The 20,572-nt window shown below is 35.9% G+C and overlaps 1 protein-coding gene across 5 annotated transcripts in view; it reads right to left on the reverse strand.

Annotated features, from left to right (window-relative positions):
* The window catches only part of CCDC102B (coiled-coil domain containing 102B), a 316,475-nt gene that overhangs the window by 225,895 nt on the left and 70,008 nt on the right, over positions 1 to 20,572 (reverse strand). For all 5 annotated transcript variants that reach the window (XM_077135262.1, XM_077135264.1, XM_077135261.1 and 2 more), the window contains exon 5: positions 12,160 to 12,276. In XM_077135262.1, the coding sequence (XP_076991377.1) occupies positions 12,160 to 12,276 (117 nt within the window). The remainder of the gene's footprint in view (positions 1 to 12,159; positions 12,277 to 20,572) is intronic.

The following is a 20,572-nucleotide window of genomic DNA, read 5'->3' on the forward strand; positions in this document are numbered from 1 at the left end:
TAAAACACAGTTTTAAAAGTTACTCCTCATACCTGAGGATCATCAATAGTTAAATCATTGGGTTGTTTTCTTCAAAATTCAAATAATATTGTTAGAAAATCCTCATTTTTCCAAAATCATTATTTTGAGAAATACACATGATGATGATTAGAGCAGGTAAGCCACATGAAGGACTACTTGCTGACAGTGCTGGGTCTCTGACTTCAAAATTTCTAAGCTCTGTGCCCCTGGTAAATTGCCTAGATTACTTAACACTCTGAATTCTGGTGCACACCTCTGAAAAACTGAAACTAAAGGAGAACGCAGGTAAGATGTTATTTCAATAACGTTTCAGGACAGTGTGCAACTTTCAGCAAGGTCCTTTAAGGCTATGCTTTTTAAAATGCAGATAAGAATCCATAGATCAGTTCTGGGAAGATGGCCAACTAGAGCAGCTTGAGATTAGCCCTGCTCCATGGAAAAGTTAGAGAACGGACAAGAGGGCAACTGAGGCAGCAATTCGGGAGTGTGGCTGACCTAGGAGAGCCTTCTGCACCACATGTGGCAGCCCTGGTTGCAAAGGCTGAGGAACTGAGAGGCAGAAAGCTGGAGCCTGGTGCAGAGGCAGGGAGCTAAGGAGTCTGAGGGAGTGCACGGATGGGAACACAGGACTAGGAAGTAAGGCAGGTTGTGTTCCTTGGGTGTGCTTCCCTCAACAGCATAGCCCCATGACCAGTGCTCACCCCACACCACATGCACCTGAACCCCATCACCATCTCCCATTCCCCATATTCCAGGTACCCCCACCCACCAGCTCCCAGTGCACGTACCTGCCCCCCACCCCCACCCCAAGTGCAGCCTAACCCACCTCTCTTGCACATCTCCGGAGCACTACCTCCCCCTCCCCATTCCCTGCAGGCTCTTACCAGTGCATAAAGGTTGCAGCCACTAACCTCCATACCTAGGCTACCCCACCCCTCAGCCATAGTGTCACACAGCCTCACCCCACCTCCCCTGAGCTCAGTGCATCCCTTTACGGCAATCCCAGGCCCACGCATGCACACAGGCCCCCAATCATGTCATTCAGCTCTGAGAACTGCACTTTACAGCAGTCCTAGAACTACACATGCACATAGCTCTCAGCCTCACTTCCCAGCTTTGAGAAGGTGCCAAACTGCGCATCTAGGTCACATCTGCCCCCAACCCATGAAGGAATAACACCAACCTGCTGCCACAGCTCTACATATGCACACAAAGGGCCCCATGCCTTAGACCAGAGCACAGCAGGGTTACACCCCCCAGACGAGTGCACCTTCACAGCCACACCCTCCCTGGCCACTGGGTGCCCATGTTCACAAGCATCAGTATTACATCCCCAACCTGTGCCCATACCTGCCCTGAAACAAATCACCATACTGAGTACTCCACCCCATGCCCTGCTCCCTGCTATACAACCATCCCACAAATAAAAGGCTGTAGAGTACCAAAAGAAATCAACTCCCAAAGTAAATCAATCAAGATATTTACATGCATCAAAGACAGCAGAAGATCATTAAGCATATCACAAATCAGACAGATACAGCCCTGCCTAATGACCAAATTAAAACACCAGAGGAGACACATACTTTGGAACAATTAATCAAAGATGTTCATACAACTCTACTTAATAAAATAAATGGGATAGCAAATGACATAAAGGAGATCAAGAAGACAGTAGAAGAGCACAAAGAGGAATTTGAAAGAATAAACAAAAATAGCAGAAATCACAGAGACTAAAGATTCTGTTAAATCTTTAGAGGCACACAACACCATATTTGAAGAGAAAGAAGAAAGAATAAGTGATATAGAGGATAAGATAATTGACTTTGAAGACTCAAAACAGCAAATGGCAAAAAAGATAGAAAAAATTGAATGGGAACACAGGGAAATGATAGACAAAGTGTGCAAATATAAGAATCATTGGTGTCCCAGAAGGAAAAGAAGAGAGTAAAAGGCTAGGAAGAGTAGTTGAGGATATAATGGGGGAAAACTTCCCAACCCTCACAAAGAACATAAATATACAAGTCAAAGAAGCTCAAAAAACTCAAAACAGAATAAATTTAAATAGGCCTTCCCCACAGCACATACTATTCAAATTTTTCTGTCAAATGTTGAAGAGAAGTAGAAAATCCTGAAAGTGGCAAGAGAAAAACAATCTACTATATACAAGGGAAATCAAATAACTGAGTTCAGGCTACTTAACTAGCACCCTGGAGGCAAGAAGGCAGTGGTATGATATACTCAAGATCCTGAAAGAGAAAGACCTCCAGCCAAGAATTCTGTACCCAGCCACATTGTCCTTCAAAATTAAGGGAGAGATTAAAGTCTTCATAGACAAAGAAGTCCTGAAAGAATTTGTCAACAAGAGACTAGCCCTATAAGAAATACTAAAAGGAGTTCTGCCAGCTGAAAAAAGACAGGAAAGGGGGATTTGGAGGAGGGCACAGAATTGAAGAGTACCACTATGTGAATTTAAAGAATACAAAGAGAAAGAGGGAAAAGAATATACAGACCTGACAAATAAAATAAAAAAAGAAAAGATGGTGGAATCAAGAAATGCCTTTTCAGAAATAACTGTGAATGTTAACAGACTAAACTTATCAATTAAAAGACACAGATTGGCCGAACAGATTAAGAAACATAATCCAGCTATATGCTGCTTACAAGAGACTCATTTTAGACATAAACATACAAACAGATTGAAAGTGAAAGGATAGAAAAAGATTTTCTATGTAAGTTATAACCAAAAGAAAGCAGGAGTAGCTATACTAATACCAGACAAAATAGACTTAAATGTAAAAACATCATAAGAGACAAAGGACACTATATACTAATTAAAGGGTCAATTCACCAAGAAGATATAACAATCATAAAAGTTTATGCTCCCAATCAAGGAGCTCCAAAGTACATGACACAGACATTGTCAAAACTGAAGAGAGCTATAGAGGTTTCAACAAAAAATAGTAGGAGACTTCAAAACACCACTCTCATCTATAGATAGAACAACCAGACAGAAAAAAAAAAAAAAACAAGGAAATAGAGAAGTTACATAACTTGATAAATGAATTAGACCTAACAGACATATATAGGTTATTGTATCCCAAAGCACAAGGTTACACATTCTTCTCTAGTCCTCATGGAACATTCTCCAGGAAAGATCATATGCTGGGACACAAAACAGGTCTTTATAAATATAAAAATATTGAAATTATTCACAGCACTTTCTCTGATCACAATGGGATGAAGCTGGATCTCAATAACCACCAAAGAACAAGGACATTCACAAATATATGGAGATTAAATAACACACTCTTAAACAACCAGTAGGTCAAAGAAGAAATTGCTAGAGAAATCAGTAGTTGTCTGGAGATCAACAAAAATGAGAATACAACCTATCAGAACTCATGGAGCGTGGTGAAGACTGAGCTGAGAGGGAAATCTATTGCCTTGAATGCCTATATTAAAAAAACAAGAAAAAGCAAAAATTGAGGACTTAACATCAAACCTGGAGGAACTTAAGAACAGCAAATTAACCCCAAAGCAAATAGGAGAAGAGAAATAGCAAAGATTAAAGCAGGGATAAATGAATGGGAGAACAAAAGAACAATAAAAAGAATCAACAAAACCAAAAGTTGGTTCTTTGAGAAAATCAGTAACATTGATGGCTCACTAGCAAGACTGACAAAGAAAAAAAGAGAGAGGATGCAAATAAACAAAATCAGAAATGAGAAGGGGTGCGTTATCACAGATCCAGAAGAAATTTTAAAAATATCATCAGAGGATACTATGAACAACTATTTGCCAACAAACTAGACAACTTAGATGAAATGGACAAATTCCTGGAGACACACAAACAAGCTACACTGACTCAGGAAGAAATAGAAGATCTCAACAAACCAATCATGAGTAAAGAGATTCAATCTGTCATCAAAAATCTTCCTACAAAGAAAAGCCCAGGGCCAAATGGCTTCACAGGGGAATTTTATCAAACATTCCACAAGGAACTAATACCAATCCTGCTCAAGCTTTTCCAAAAAATTGAGGAAAAAGGAAATCTACCTAACTCATTTTATGAAGCTAATATCATTGTAATACCAAAAAGGGTAAAGATGATATAAGAAAGGAAGACTACAGGCCAATCTCCCTAATGAACATACATGCAAAAATTCTCAATAAAATATTAGCAAATTGAATCCAACAGCACAGTAAAAGAATTATATACCATGATCAAGTGGGATTTAAACCAGGAATGCAAGGATGGTTCAACACTAGAAAATCAATTAATGTAATACAGCACATTAACAAATCAAAAGGGAAAAAATCACATGATCATCTCAATTGATGCTGAAAAAGCATTTGATAAAATGCAGCATCCTTTTCTGATAAAAACATCCAAAAGATAGGAATCAAAGGTAACTACCTCAATATGATAAAGGGTCTATATGAAAAACTGATAGCCACCATGATACTCAATGGAGAGAGACTGAAAGCTTTTCCCCTAAGATCAGCTACAAGACAAGGATGTCCACTGCCACCACTATTATTCAACATTGTGCTACAAGTTCTAGCTAGAGCAATCAGGCAGGACAAAGAAATAAAAGGCATCTAAATTGGAAAGAAAGATGTGAAATTCTCATTATTTGCAAATGATATGATCGTACTTGGAAGATCCTAAGAAATCTACAGCAAAGTTACTTGAGCTAATAAACAAATTCAGCAACATGATGGAATATAAAAATAATGTGCAGAATCAGTAACATTTCTATACACAAGCAATGACCTAGCCGAGGAGTCAGCTAAGGAAAAAATTCTATTCCAACTAGCAACTAAAAGAATCAAATACATAGGAATAAACTTAACTAGGGATGTAAATGACTTGCACACAGAAAACTACATAACATTGCCAAAGAAATCAAAGATCTAAATAGGTGGAAAGACATTCCCTGTTCATGGATAGGAAGGCTAAAGATAGTTAAGATGTCAATTCTCCCCAAGTTGATCTACAGATTCAACACAGTACCAATCAAAATTCCAAAAAATTACTTCGAATATTTGTAAAGGCTAACTACCAAATTCATCTGGAAGGGAAATAGACCACAAATAGCTAAAAGCATCCTAAAAAAAGAAGAAGAAAGTGGGAGGATTAACACTCCTTGACTTTAAAACCTATTATAAAGCCACAGTGGTCAAAGCAGCATGGAACTGGCACAAAGAAAGAAGTATTGACCAGTGGAATCAAATAGAGAGTGCAGAAACAGACCACCAAATCTATGGTCAACTGATTTTTGACGAGGGCCCCAAATCCTCTAAACTGGGGCAGAATAGTCTTTTCAATAATTGGGCATGGAAGAACTGGATATCAATAGCCAAGAGAATAAAAGAGGACCCCTATCTTACACACTATACAAAAATTCACTCAAAGTGGATCAAATGCCTAAATATAAGAAGTAGCACCATAAAGCTAGAAGGAAATGTAGGGAAACATCTTCAAGACCTAGTAACAGGAGGTAGCTTCCTAAATTTTATACCCAAAGCCCAAGCAATAAAAGAAGAAAAATAGATAAATGGGAACTCCTCAAAATCAAATGCTACTGCACCTCAAAAGACTTGGTCAACAAGGTGAAGAGGCATCAACTAAATGCGAGAAAATATTTGGAAATCACAAATATTCCTGTATATACAAAGAAATCATACAACTCAACAACAAAAGAACAAACAATCCAATTATAAAATGGGCTAAAGATATGAATAGGCATTTTTCTGAAGAACAAATACAGATGGCTCAAAAGCACGTGAAGAGAGAATCATTTTCACTGGCTATAAGGGAAATGCAGATCAAGACTACAATGAGATACCCCCTCACACCCATAAGAATGGCTTCTATTAAACAAACAGTAAGCTATAAATGTTGGAGAGGATGTGGAGAAACTGAGACACTTACGCACTGCTGGTGGGAACGTATAATGGTGCAATCACTATGGAAGACTATTTGGCAATTCCTTAGGAAGCTAAATACTGAGTTTCCCTATGACCCAGCAATAGCACTGCTTGGTATATACCCAGAAGAGCTGAAAGCAATGACAAAAACATATATTTGCACACCAATGTTCATAGCAGCATTATTCACAATCACCAAAAAATGGAATCAAACCAAATGCCAATCAACAGACAAGCGGATCAACAAAATGCGTTATATACATACAATGGAATATTATGCAGCAGTAAGACAAAATGATGTCCTGAAGCACATGACAAGATGGATGAACCTTGAGGACATAATGCTGAGTGAAGTTAGCCAGACTCAAAAGGATAGATACAGTATGAGGCCACTTTTATGACCAGCATAAAGGTATAATCAGAGGCTTAGAATACAGAAGATAGGGGAATTAGAGATACATAGAAGCTAGAGATGGATGAACTCCTAGCTGAAGAGGCTGAATTCCAATGTAAGGGAATAGATAGGAGTGAAGGTGTTTCTCTAGTGGGTCTAGAAGTACTATTACCATGTTAAAGATGAACAAGATTGAAAGGTGTTGTACAGATCTACATGTCCCACTGACTCACAATAGAAATGTGAATGAGTTCTTGTAAGAATTACTTCAAAGGTATGGTTCTTGTATAAAGAGTGTTTAAGTCCAGGGTACAGGGGGAAACTGCCATTGCATGCTATGAGCTATGTTCAAAAGGAAACCATCATCCCTGCCACAGCAACAGCAGAGGTAAATAATGGGGGGAGGGACAAGAGTTAAGAGGAAGTTTAGATTTCCTATTTAGCAAGGGTGTGGTTATTGATTTTCTGTCTCTTGGGAACAATGAAATTATCTAAAATTGAAAATGTTGATGGAGTGTGGACTTTGGGCCCTCTACATGATGCCTGAGGAATGCAGCTGGCTGAAGGATACACTGAAAGAGAAGTAGATAGGCAAATGATGGTGTATACTTATGAATGAAAGTTGTGCCACTACAAAAAGGAACAATGTCATGAGTAATGCAATGATGTGAGTGACCATCTGGGACATTTGGCAAGACAAAATAAGCCTGAAACAAAAAAAAACAACATTTTCACTTTTAGAAAATGCTTATAAGAAAACAGGGGCCAAAATTGTAAGCTTTTAGAGCAGACACATTAAGTCCGGAGTGGTGATTATTATTTCTGGATTTTGAGAGGCTGTTTTATATATATACATAACCTGATATTTAGAGATAAGAAGGAAGCCAAACAGGTTGGGGTTAAAGTAATTCAGAACACAGGGGTAAGGAAGACAATGCCTATATTTTAGAACCACACATATTCTTTGAGACCAATGAAGAAAGGTTTATTTGATCTGGAAGTGAAATTTTCTGTGATGCATAATCTAATTCAACCTATCTGTATGGCTCATTTGAACAATTGCAACACAGGAAGCACAGAATAAGAAAGTGGTCCTTTAATCTTCTATAGATTATTGTAATGCCTGGAAACATCCTAGAGTATATTAAGCAGATAATCAAAAAGTACTGGCAAAGTCCCCTAAGCAAGGGGAGAACGATATAGAACTATAAACCTTACCATCAGAGAATCCCCTTGATACCATGTCAAACTTTAGGGATACCCAAATCAATCGGCCATGCCCTTGATCATGAGGCTTACTCTTGTGAAGCTTATGTAGTTAGCATAGAAGCTTTGAATACCAATAGCATGCCGAAGAGTTACTTCTGGAGGACCTCTGTTGTTGCTCAGATGTGGCCTCAGTCTCTCTAAGCCCAATTCTGCAAGTGAAATCATTGTCCTCCCCCCCACATGGGGCATGACATTCAGGGGTGAAAGTCTCCCTGGCGACATGAGCGATGACTCCAAGGGATGAATCCAGACCTGATACCATGGGATCAACAATTACATCCTGACCAAAAGGGGGAAAAGAAGTGTAATTAATAAAGTATCAGTGGCAGAGAGAGTTCAAATCGAGTCGAGAGGCTTCTCTGGAGGTTGCTCTTACCCACGCTTCAGGTAGCTCTTGCTACCCATCATAACCTGCCAACCCCAAAGCATTCCAGCCAATCCTAACAAACTCCTAGGACAATTTATAAGATTCCACAAGGGTTTCAGGCACTAGAGTAACTTGCCAGAAACCTACAACCTCCAAATGGGTCCCTGGTCCAGATAAGTCCTGAAACCTAGCCCAGCCTCTCCAGAACATCAGATAGTTCCACCTCCCTACCCCATATTAATGACAGACCCTTCCAATATCAAAAATTTAGAATCATCATAGCCCAAAACAACCACAAAGACAAGTATGGAGAGATCAAAGATGATGGTGGAATTATATATATAGATGATAGGACTTAACAAATGAATATGAATGCTGAATCATTAAATTGATATCTCTTTTAGTCTCCAGCATTTTAGAGCAGCTAGAGTAAAACCTAAAATTGTGAAATTGTAATCTATCTCAAAGTCTGAAATATGTTCTACAACTAATCGTGGTGCTGTGCTTTGAAATTTATAGCTTTTTGGTATATATGTTATTGTTCACAAAAACAAACGAAGGAAAAAAGTCGATTGTGATGATAAAAAAAAAAAAAAATTTAAGCCCTCTAGCCTCCTATATACTGGAGCAGCTAGAAGGAAAAACATGAGAGGATCATATTTGCCCATGACAAACTCTGGGATCTGTACTGTAATTAGTTGTTGAAGAGTACTTTGAAAACTATTGCTTTTTTTATTTCTTTGCTTTGTATATATGTTATACTACGCAATAAAAAAAGAATCCATAGATCATAGGAATGTTAAAATATTAAGTGAGATATTATATTTCAATGGCTAAGAGCAATGCCTGGCGTATAGTAAGTTCTCAGTAAATGGTAGCTATTATAATAAACAGTATAACAAACAGGAAATGAGTAAAGAACATCAGAAAATGTATAGGTCTAGATTTAAAAATGCAAATTAAAATGAGATATTTTTGCCTATCAGCTAGTAAAACATTAAAAAATAATATTTAAGTGTTGGGTATAGAATAATGTGATGAAAAGATTTATATACTACAATCTGGTGAGAATATACATGGATATAATTTTTCTAATGCACAATTTGATAATGTCAATAAAAGACCTATAAAATGAATATTATTTTAACCAAGCCATACCTTTTCTAAGAATTTAATCCTAAAATATTATTAAATTTCCAAAGATAAATATGTACACCTGTACATTTATTTCAGTGTTGATTATATATACAAGATGAAAATAAACAGATTTCAAAGCTAGGTTGTTTCAATCAGATTATGGTACAGTAATATGACTTTTATGCAAACATAAAAAGTTCTGATACATTCTAAGTGAAAAAGCAGGTTGCAAAAAGTATACATCTTTAGTGTAAACCCTGGTTTATCTAAAAAATATGGAGTGGAAAAAACAATTGGGAAAAATATATACCAAAACATTAATGGAAATTCTAAGAGATACTTTTAAATCTTTCCTTAGCTATTTTTTTCTAGTTATTTCTAGAATGAGCATCCATGACATATGTAAATTTTTAAAATAACAAAATAAATGGGAGAACATCATCCAAAATTAATCATATTGCTTTACAAGGAGGTAATATTGCTTCTTTGAACTAAAATTTTACTTGTCCATATATTTTAAAATTTTATCTTATATATGTAATATTAAAACAGCATTGTTATAAAGAATTGCTTGATGGGCGGGCCACGGTGGCTCAGCAGGCAAGGACGCTTGCCTGCCATGCCAGAGGACCCGGGTTTGATTCCCGGTGCCTGACCATGTTAAAAAAAAAAAAAAAATACCTTGATATTCAGTTATATAATTGTGAGACAATTGAAAGGAGCCTTAGTTGTCATTTAGCTGTGACCGTTTGTTACAGGGTAGAGTGCTGAGACTTAACTTTTGGTGCCCTACAACAAGGCAAATAACAGCGTCAAGAATCAAGTAATCTGCCCACTGCTCTACAAAAGACTTGCTTTGTAAAATGTAAAGCGCATCATACTGTACATATAACTATATATTTGGTTATATGTACTCCCACATATTTTTTAACATGGCTCAGATAGAATAGGAAAGCTTCAGTGAATCCCTAACAGGAAGCATCAATGGAAGAAGGAATGATATTTAAGCATCCCTGTAAGTCTTTCTCCTAGGAAAAGAGATGTTTGGCTTTTCGTTTGGAGCCTTCCCCATGCATGAATTTCCTGGAGGCATCAGTCGGGTGAGAGGCCATACAAAAGGTGTGGGCAATTCCAAGAAGAGCACAGGAGAGGCAGGCAATGTGATTCTGGGGAGCCAGGCCATGAGTTTCTTTAACATCATCCTGGTCAAATCTGACAGTCACCTCTGCTAACAATAAGTACAAAATATGATCTTTCTTACCTGGCGGAACCAAAGCTTTCAATTAAAGCTTTAAATAGAATTTCCCTCTAGAGAATTTAAGGTCCAAACACAGTCAATGCTCAAAAATGAAGTGGCACCAAAGAGCACTTAGTTTTGTTTTCCAGGGAGCTGCCATGAGGGTAGCTTGTATCCTAATTTAATATTTAAATGCACACAAATTTAACCACACACACACACACACAAGCTCATTTCTGTCTATAAGAATCTATCCCAATTTTTGTTTTCCTTTGAGCAAAGCCTTCTCTCTGCATCTTTCAATCAATTGACTATGCCATTTAAATCATATGGTAAGAGACAGAGGAAATTCATGTCAGCATTTGCTTTCAGCTCAACGCTTTGTAAGAATTTTGAAAAAAATCCTGAGGCTAAGTATATGAATGCCTTGTTGGAGTTTGAGTTTAGGTAAAAGTAAATAAATAAATAAATAAATAAATAAAATAAAAAATTTCATTCTTACTTTAAAGGATACAATTGATATATAAAGTCTTTGCCCAAAGCCATATAACTAATACAGGGGTCTCAGAGCTTTTTAGTAAATCAAACAAGCAGAGATTCTATATTCTATTGCTTCCAGTGTATTATGAAAATAATGATATAAGACAATGCCCTTGGCTTTTCTGGAGAGTTATAGGAAACAGCCATATACACCTCCTCTGTTTTATCTTTAACTGCTAAAGAAACTTTTATACAATGCATTATGCAATGTCCCTTAATCAAAGATACTTCGTCTTGCAGTACATAATCTTTTCAAAATTCCTGTGTGATACTGATTGTTATTATTTCTACTATTTCAATCTGGAAGCTGTGACTCAGAAAAGCTTACTGAGTTGTCCGGAATAAAATAATCAGCAAGTGATAGAGCCCCTAACGGCTCCAAATTCTAGGCATTTTCCCTGGCATCATGTTCATCCGATTACTACCACATCGTATCCTGGTGTGAAGTGACTCTCTGACAATCTTCTAAGGAAGGAAACACCCAACACAACAACCAGCTTGCTGCCTTCTACTCCACTTTCACTAGCATCATTCCATTCCTTGAATTGCTCCTACACATTTGCATTTAAGACATTCTTCCAGAAATATCTGTTTCAAAATAAATAATTTATTATTTCCCATTTTTACCACAGAAGTGCAATTATATATGAAGTATAAATAATACAATCTCACCACCTATCTCTAGAGAGGATAATTCCTCCTTCATCAAAAAGACAAGAAAAAACCTTGAAATTTACAATCTGTGAAAATTCATTTCTTATTCTTTGATACAGGAGTGAAAAATGGATGTTTCTATCATTTTACTTGGCATATATCAAAGACATGGGTTAACCATAACAAAAGTGAATTATTTTCCCTGCCTCTCACTGTCTCTAGCCACCAATAGCATTGTCAAGTCTTCCAAAAACTACATGCAACGCATCTTGTATGTCACAACTTGACACATCAGACCTAACAGCTGATTGAACTTGCAATGGGCATTTACACAGAGTAAGACTTAGTTTGATCACACAGTGGTTTGTTAATCAAATAATTTCTTTATAATATTCAGATATTTCAGATCTAGTTTTGCGCGAGTTTCATTCCACAGCATTTTAAACCTCATACATGCCTATTACAATATTTTATTTGATTTTTAGCGGTATTCTTATTCAAAAAGTTACCAAGTACACTTCACTTATACTACTCAATCTAGTATATCACTTAATAATCATCATATTTATTTTAGTCTATATTATTGCTCTGTATTTAGGGTCTTACCTCTGCTCTTAGCTCATAGATCACTCTATCCTTGCTGTTTCGAGACTTCTCTCCTTCTTTAATATCTCTTGATATTCTTTCTACTTCATTTTCATGTTGACCTTGAAGAATGTTAAACTGAAAAAAAAAGTTAAATCTATAATCATATGTCGCCACAAAGGCTGATTCCAGGATAATCTACATTAGACTTTCACTGGTTTGTTCAGTTTGTTTTAGGGAACTTTTTTTCGCTATGCAGATTCTGGCAGGTATTGTTGTTAATGTGGTTATTGTTGTTGAACTATTTATTTTTATGTTTGAGTAGGAAATCATTTTTATTTTTATAGTAGAAAAATTGTCAGAAAACAAACCTGCAAACATAAATCTGAATCACCAATTGAAAACTAAGCAAATACCATTTCTTCTACAGACCTAAACAGTTGACCAATTGACTTTTTAAATAATCCAATTTTCTGACCTTTCAGTCCTGAATATTTGTATCTCAGTACTCTTTGCAACCCTAATTGTCTCTTTTGTTTATAAATATAAATTTATACTATAAAGTATAAATAATATACTGAAAATAATAATAATAATAGAGACAAATTTGGGCAATGGAAATTATATGCATAATGCTGCAGAAAAATGTATGTGGAACTTCTACAAAAAAATGCAAATACATTGTTATAAGAAACTACTGCAGAAAAAATATAGAGAAGTGAGAAAAAATCCTGAAAATGTAAGCAGTGAATTTTTTCCATAGCTATCATCGTAATTAGATGTTTTCAACAGAAGTAACAAATTTGATGGACACATTAACTTTTCTTTTTCAATAAAATACTTAGGTAAACATTTCCAGCATCCTTATTGTATAATTTGTACATCATCCTAAAATAAATAGGAAAATAAAAGCTAATATTAAACCACCTATTTAAAAAAAATAAAAGAAGGCCCCGCCCCACTGAAGATGACAGAGTGATACACTTCAGTATTCCACATCCCCACAGAAGCTTTGAACAACCAGCAGAAACCGGCAGAAACATCTTTCTTAAAGGTCCAGAAAACAGTGAAAGGACTAGTAACAAGGCAAGTGCTGGAACAGGAAAAGATCTACTGAGCCACGGCAGGAACTCATGGCCTCCCAGCTGGCCTCTCCTTTGCCCCTCCCTGGCTGGCAGAGCTCCTAGTGTGGATTTGGGTCGTGGCTCCGAGGGAGCTGTGTCACCCTCGAGCACATACCAGGAGCATGTACACCTGGACCAATCTGTCTGGTGGTGACTGAGGGACTCACCATTCCAGAACTTTTCCCTAAATGTGGAAAACAGCTCGTGGGACTCTCCTACAGAATGCTATGGAGAGTGAAGGAGGGCACCTGCACAGTCAATTTGCAAAGACCGGGAAGACGCCTCTTTTCTTCCTTCCTTCCTTGCTTTCTTCTTCCCTTTTTCCTCCCTCCCTTCCATCAGTAAAGGAGGCCCAGACCTGGGACATAATAGGCAAAAACCTTTTTTAAAATAAAGTGGATCCAAATATGCTGAAAGAGCTAAATGAAAATAAAGACAAAGAAAATCAGGAAATTGATAGAGGAACACAAGGTGAATATAACTAGAGAGATGGAAATTATGAAAAGGAATTGGGCAGAGCTGAAGACCACAGCAACAGAAAGTAAAAATTCTCTAGAGGAGCTCAACAGCAGACTGGAGATGACAGAAAAGAAGAACCAATGAACTTGAGATAAGACCACTGAAATTATCCAGTCTGAGAAGCGGAAATAGGACAGAATAAAGAAGAGTGAACAGAGGCTGGGGAACATCAGAAACCCCATCAAATGTACTGGTATATTGCTTGGTGGGAATCACAGAAGAAGAAATAGAGAAAGGAACACGGTGAACATTCAAAGAAGTATTGCTAGAAACTTCCCAAATCAAACAAAAGGCATGAATATTTACATCCAAGATGCTCGATAAACTCCAAACAAAATAAATCCCAACAGGAGAGACCCATGTCACAGTAAGTTATCATCCCACTTCCAGACGTCAAAGATAAAGAGAGAAATGTGAAAGCTGCAAGAGGGAGGCAGGGTCCTATAGAAGGAAGTCTAAACAAGATTAGCCGCCCGCTTCTTAACAGAAACCATGGAGGCAAGAAAGCAGTAGGAAGACATATCTAATGTGCTGACAGCAAGAAACTGCCAACCCCAAATTTTATATTTAGCAAAACTGTCTTTCAAAAATGAGGAAGAGATTAAGACATTTCCAAATAAACAAAAGTGGAGGGAGTTCACCACTCGTAGACTACATCTGTAAGAAATGCTAAAGAGAGTTTCACAGATTGAAAGGAAAGGACAATAGTGATAGATACCTGGTAAGGGTAATGACATAGGTAAATATAAATGGAAGTACTACTATATTTTTGATTTGTAATTCCACTTTTTAGGTGCTATGGAGATTTAGAAAAAGCAAATGCATAAAATTTAAGGATGAATCAATGGTTTGGGACTCAAAAAGTACAAACGTAATTTGTGATGAGAACTAGCTAGCGGAGAAACGGAGCGGTATAGTAACTTCGTTTGTGTATACTACTGAATTTAAGTTGCTATCAAAGCAAATTATTTTGTTATGGATTAGAATGTTAAATTTAAGCCCCACGGTAACCTCAAAGAAAATACTAGTCAATTATAAGTACACAGATAAGCCTACAAAGTTTCATACTGTAGGCTCCAAAAACTTCAATCAAAATTCTTTAAGATAATTTTTACATAACTGTCTCCATTAAAGAATGATAAGAAAGGCACTAAAGAATATTTAATTTTGATTCATCTGAATTTTTACACATCCTTCAAGTCAAAATTAGGGCGGTAAATAACATCTCGGTGCTCTGTAAATTATTTTGCTCTCTTGCTAATGGATCTTCCCAAATTTTGAGATTGTCTTAAAATAGTAATAATGCTTAAAATCTGCTATTACAAATCTGGGCATTTTAAACAAAGCAGCTGCATTAGTCTTTCTATATCCAATGGCATCTAAAAACCATAGAAAGTTGATGTTTGCCATCATTTATTTAAAATATATATAGTTAATTTTATATTTTCCTATTCCACCTCCCCCAGATTTTCATACTCAAACATATCTTTATACTTGAAAATGTGTTATCCCTCTATAATATGCAATAAAATGTCTATAAAATATATACATGCATAAAATACATATATATATATAATATGACTATAAGGCTACAAATGTCAAAAGAAATTTTGGATTGAATTATCTTAATAATTATTAATGGCATATATTATTCTCAATTGATTTGTTCACTCACAAATGAACTTACATATTGATAGAATGAAAATAGGAATTATCATCAGTTTTATTCCTTTTTTTAATGTAAGCCATCAAGAAAATTGTTCATATAGATTTGAAAGAAATATAAGATGTTTTATTATAGCAGAGTTATTTTATACAGTAAAAAAAATTTTTATACAGTATCAAAACTTATTTTTACTAGTCGTAAGCTCACCAATCCATTTGGTTCTACTCCAAAATTGTTAGGAAAAGGAAAATTAGAAGCCATATGAAGTACCAAAGCTTTTATGACCCACTGATTACTTGGCTCCTTAATACCAATATTTCAAAATATCTTTATGTTTGGTACTCCTGAGTTATTCACACTCTGGTAAAAATGCTCCAAAATAGTCCTTGAGATGGGAGATAAATATTAAAATTTGAATATGAGATAAAATGCATTGTAGGAATGGAGCACATGTTTGCAAGGCACTCTTAGGAATATCAATTCTAGGAAAGTATGAGTTAGGCATTTGGAATTTATAATCATGTAACTCCCTGTGCAGAATTCTGGGAAGAAGGCAGTCATGCGGTGGTGGCAAAATTTCAAAGACCTCTAAATCTCCACCTCAAAACCAAACAGAGCGACTAGAATAGCAAAATTAACAACCTGCAGACATCTGCCACAGCATTAGGTGAAGAACTTTCCCAATGAATCCCAAAATACAATTGGGTTATGGCAATCCTGTGAGAGCCTCAAAACATGCAAGGTTGGGGGTGCAAGGGTATTCAGTGGTAGAATTCTTGTCAACCATGCAGGAGACCTTGGTTCGATTCCCAGGCCATGTAATTCCCAAAACAGATAAGCAAACAGAAACCAAACAAATTCACAAACAAATGACAAAAAAAAAAAAAAATCAATAAATAGTGCAGCAATAATGGGATACTCACATGGAAAAAGAGTAAAATGTGACCCCCGCCATACAGCATACAAAAAAAAAGAAAAAGAAAAAAACAATGCAGTGTATCAGCACCTGTGTGAGAGGAATCAGGAGGAAGCAACAGCACCTGAGAATAGGAATGCCCCAAACTTGACAATAGTCATTCCCTGATAAGCATATCAGGCCAACTAGAGAGTAGCTAAGTGAAACTGGGGATTTTTAAACATTCCAAACTGTAAGTGAATACAAGGGGCCCATAGTGAAGTATGAAGAACTAGAACAGTCTGTAGCATATATACTCTCTAAAACACAATGCTTCCTTGCAAAACGCACACCACGCAGAGAAGAAAGTGCTGAGAATAGAATTGATGTTGAGAGACTCAGAGGAAAAAGGTCCAGATGAAAACGAGGGGCTCTCACAAAGGGTATGGCCATATATTTGGAGACTTTATACAAATATGAAGAGTGTGTGCCCTAGGCCAGTGAAGCTAGAAAAGGCTCTGGATCCAAGCCACTTCTAAGTTTAGAAAAACTTATTTCATGTAAGAAGGGGCAATAGAAAAGATTATATGATTTTTTTTTTAAAAAAGGATCAGAATAATGTCCTTATAAGACAATGAAAGCATGCTATGGTAATGAAAGCATTCTAGAAATGCATTTCCATAAAACAGAGAAAAAATTTCAATGTGATCTAACTAAAGCCAACAACATGATTAATGATCTTAAAAGAACAACATAGCCAAGAATTAGAAAACTCAGAAATGAGATAATAGAATTTAGGAGATAAATAGAAAAGGAAGAAAAGTCATTTCAGAATAAACAGGAAGGGACACAAGAGCAAATAAATATAAATGATAATGTCTTGAGAGAAAAAGTAAAAAGAAATAAAATGCTAAAAATAAAAATGTATTGAAGACAAAAGATTAAAAAGGATTTCAGAAATCATGATAGAGGAGCAAGTCAAAGAAGATTCAACATACTTATAAGTTTCCCAGTTCTTCCCACTGAAATGGCCTAGAAATAGTGATCATTTCAGTCACAATGCAAATGCCTGGTGCACATGTTGTGAACTTGAGCTATTTCCCACTAAAGGAATCCCAGAGCCTTTGGAGGAATGACTTATTCCAGATCTAGGTCAGGATAATACTGGTACATCTTGTCATATTATATAGTCAGAAAACCATAAAAAGATTACTAGGGTTGAGTCAATTGTACTCAGAGGGGTTTCTGCTCTCCATACATGGGACCATTTAAATATAAATAAGGATAGTGTAGCAAAATATTGAAGCGCACCTATTATTTTATATCCATGAATTCATAATCATACTAAAATTAAGGAAACAGTGATCTGATTCAACATTTTGTATGTTGGGAAGGAAAGAGAAAGAATCTGCTATGTATCTTGACATATAAATGGACAACATATTATATCAGAGAAATTTATCTTCATAAAAATTTATTAACTAATAGCTGAAGGAGAAGTAACAGAATTAAAATATCACTATTTTGAAGCCCCTAATTAATTAATGGTTATAAACAGTAAGCATCAGAGATGCTGAACTCACAAAGAAAATTACCATATGCCCTGTGCCTCTCGATGGAAGAGTACAGCGACATGCAGGGGTAGTGTGGAAACTGAATTAAATGAAACCTCTTGACCCAACCAGCATTTAGAGAAAATACAGAGGCCAGAGGAACATGGTAAGCACACTGCGTGGATTTGAAAGGATGTGTGTACCCTAGAAAAGCCATATTTTAATCCTCATCCCATTTTGTAAAAGCAGCCATTTCTTCTAATCCCTACTCAGTACTGTATGTGTCAAACTGTAATTAGATCATCTCCCTGGAACTGTGACTCAACCAAGAGTGATTGTTAATCTGGATTAGGTGGAGATGTGTCTCTACCCAACAGGGTGGGTCTAGATTAGTTTACTGTAACTCTATGAAAGAGGAAACATTTTGGAGAATGAGGAGATTCAGAGAGAGCAGAGAATGCTGCAGCACCATGAAGCAGAGTCCACAAGCCAGCGACCTTTGGAGATGAAGAAGGAAAACGCCTCCTGGGGAGCTTCATGAAACAGGAAGCCAGGAGAGAAAGCTACAGATGATGTCGTGTTTGCCATGTGCCCTTCCAGATGAGAGAGGAACCCTGACTGTGTTTGCCATGTGCCTTCTCACTTGAGAGAACTTCATTGACCTTCTTGAATCAAGGTATCTTTCCCTGGATGCCTTTGATTGGACATTTCTATAGACTTGTTTTAATTGGAACATTTTCTTGGCCTTAGAACTGTAAACTAGCAACTTATTAAATTCCCCTTTTTCAAAGCCATTCTGTTTCTGGTATATTGCATTCTGGTGACTAGCAAACTAGAACACACATCACAGGTTCCAATCTATAAAATTCAAACTGAAACTTGGTAAGATAAATAATTCCATTTCTTTAATAAATAGAAGAAGCAAAAAAGGAGAGGGAGTTATGAAAAAAAATGTATTTAAACAACCTTTAAAAGATATATCTAGTCAAAATATCTAAGCTTTTTTTGATTTCTGATTCAAAAAAGTAAACTGCAAAAAAGATTTCTCATAATTATTAGAAAATTTGAAATCAGAATAACTAGCATTAAAAATTCTTAATTTTTTGAGAACATTATGCTGAGTGAGTCTAGCCAAAAACTAAAGGACAAATACTGTATGGTCCCACTGATGTGAACAGACATTTGAGAATAAATTTGGAATATGTCCTTGATAACAGAGTCCAGCAGGAGGTAGAAACAGGGTAAGATAATGGCCAATTGGAGTTGAAGGGATACAGACGGTGTAACAGGACTAGATACAAAAACTCAAAAATGGACAGCACAATAATACCTAATTGTAAAGTAATCATGTTAAAACACTGAATGAAGCTGCATCTGAGATATAGGTTTTTGTTTTGTTTTGTTTTGTTTTGTTTTGATTTTACTATTATTACTTTTATTTTTTTCTCTATATTAACATTCTATATCTTTTTCGGTTATGTTGCTAGTTCTTCTAAACCAATGCATATGTACTAAGAAATGATGATCATGCATCTATGTGATGATGTTAAGAATTAATGATTGCATATGTAGAATGGTATGATCTCTAAATGTTGGGTTAATTTCTTTTTTTCCGTTAATTAAAAAAAAAAAAAAAAGAGAGAAGGGATAATTGGAGCTGAAGGGATACAGACTGTACAACGGGACTGGATATAAAAACTCAGAAATGGACAGCACAATACTACCCAATTGTAATGCAATTATGTTAAAACACTGAATGAAGCTGCATGTGAGGTATAGGTTTTTTGTTTTTGTTTTTGTTTTTTTTTTTCTTTCTATTGTTTTAATTCTTATTCTGTTGTCTTTTTATTTCTTTTTCTAAATCGATGCAAATGTACTAAGAAATGATGAATATGCAACTATGTGATGTTATTAAGAATTACTGATTGTACATGTAGATTGGAATGATTTCTAATTGTTTTGTTAATTCTTTTTTTAATTAATAAAAAAAGTAAAAAAAAAATTCTTAATTTTTTAGGTGTGAAAATGCTGTTCATCATATTTAACAGATCAGTCCTTATTTTTTAGAAAAACCTATTGTATTGGTTTACAAGTTGCCAGAATGTGATCTACCAGAACAAAACAGCTTTTAAAAAGGGGAATTTAATAAGTTACAAGTTTACAGCTCTAAACCTACAAAATTGTACAAAACTTGGGTGCACAGGTGGCTCACCTTCCATACGGGAGATCAGGATTCGATTCCCAGACCATGCACCAAAAAAAAAAAAAAATGTGCAAAACTTATTTGATCATTAGAAAGAACTTTTAAATATAATTATCTTTTAGAATTCAATCTCCTTCTTTTATTCTATTTTTATTCTGCAAATATTGCTAATTTTCCCTTAAGATTTAAATGATCTATGTCTAACAACTCCAGGCACCAAATAGCAAGAAATAAATTTTATTTCTTAGTCCCAGGATCCAAATAAAATTTCTAGCATTTTTTATTGATGAGTAGCAGCAGTATGGTCAAAAGGTTATTGAAAAGGATCAGGAAGCCTGTTTTCTAGATCTGGCCTGGACAAACGCTGTCCATACTCTTGGGCCAGTTAGACTTTCTAAGCCTCCAGTCTCTTAATTGTCCATAAAAGGAGGAAGATACAGTAGTTTTATTCTAAGTAGCTTTGCAATGTGAATA

The sequence above is a fragment of the Tamandua tetradactyla genome, chromosome 18 (genome assembly GCF_023851605.1).
Source record: "Tamandua tetradactyla isolate mTamTet1 chromosome 18, mTamTet1.pri, whole genome shotgun sequence".
In the NCBI taxonomy this organism is placed as follows: Eukaryota; Metazoa; Chordata; class Mammalia; order Pilosa; family Myrmecophagidae; genus Tamandua; species Tamandua tetradactyla.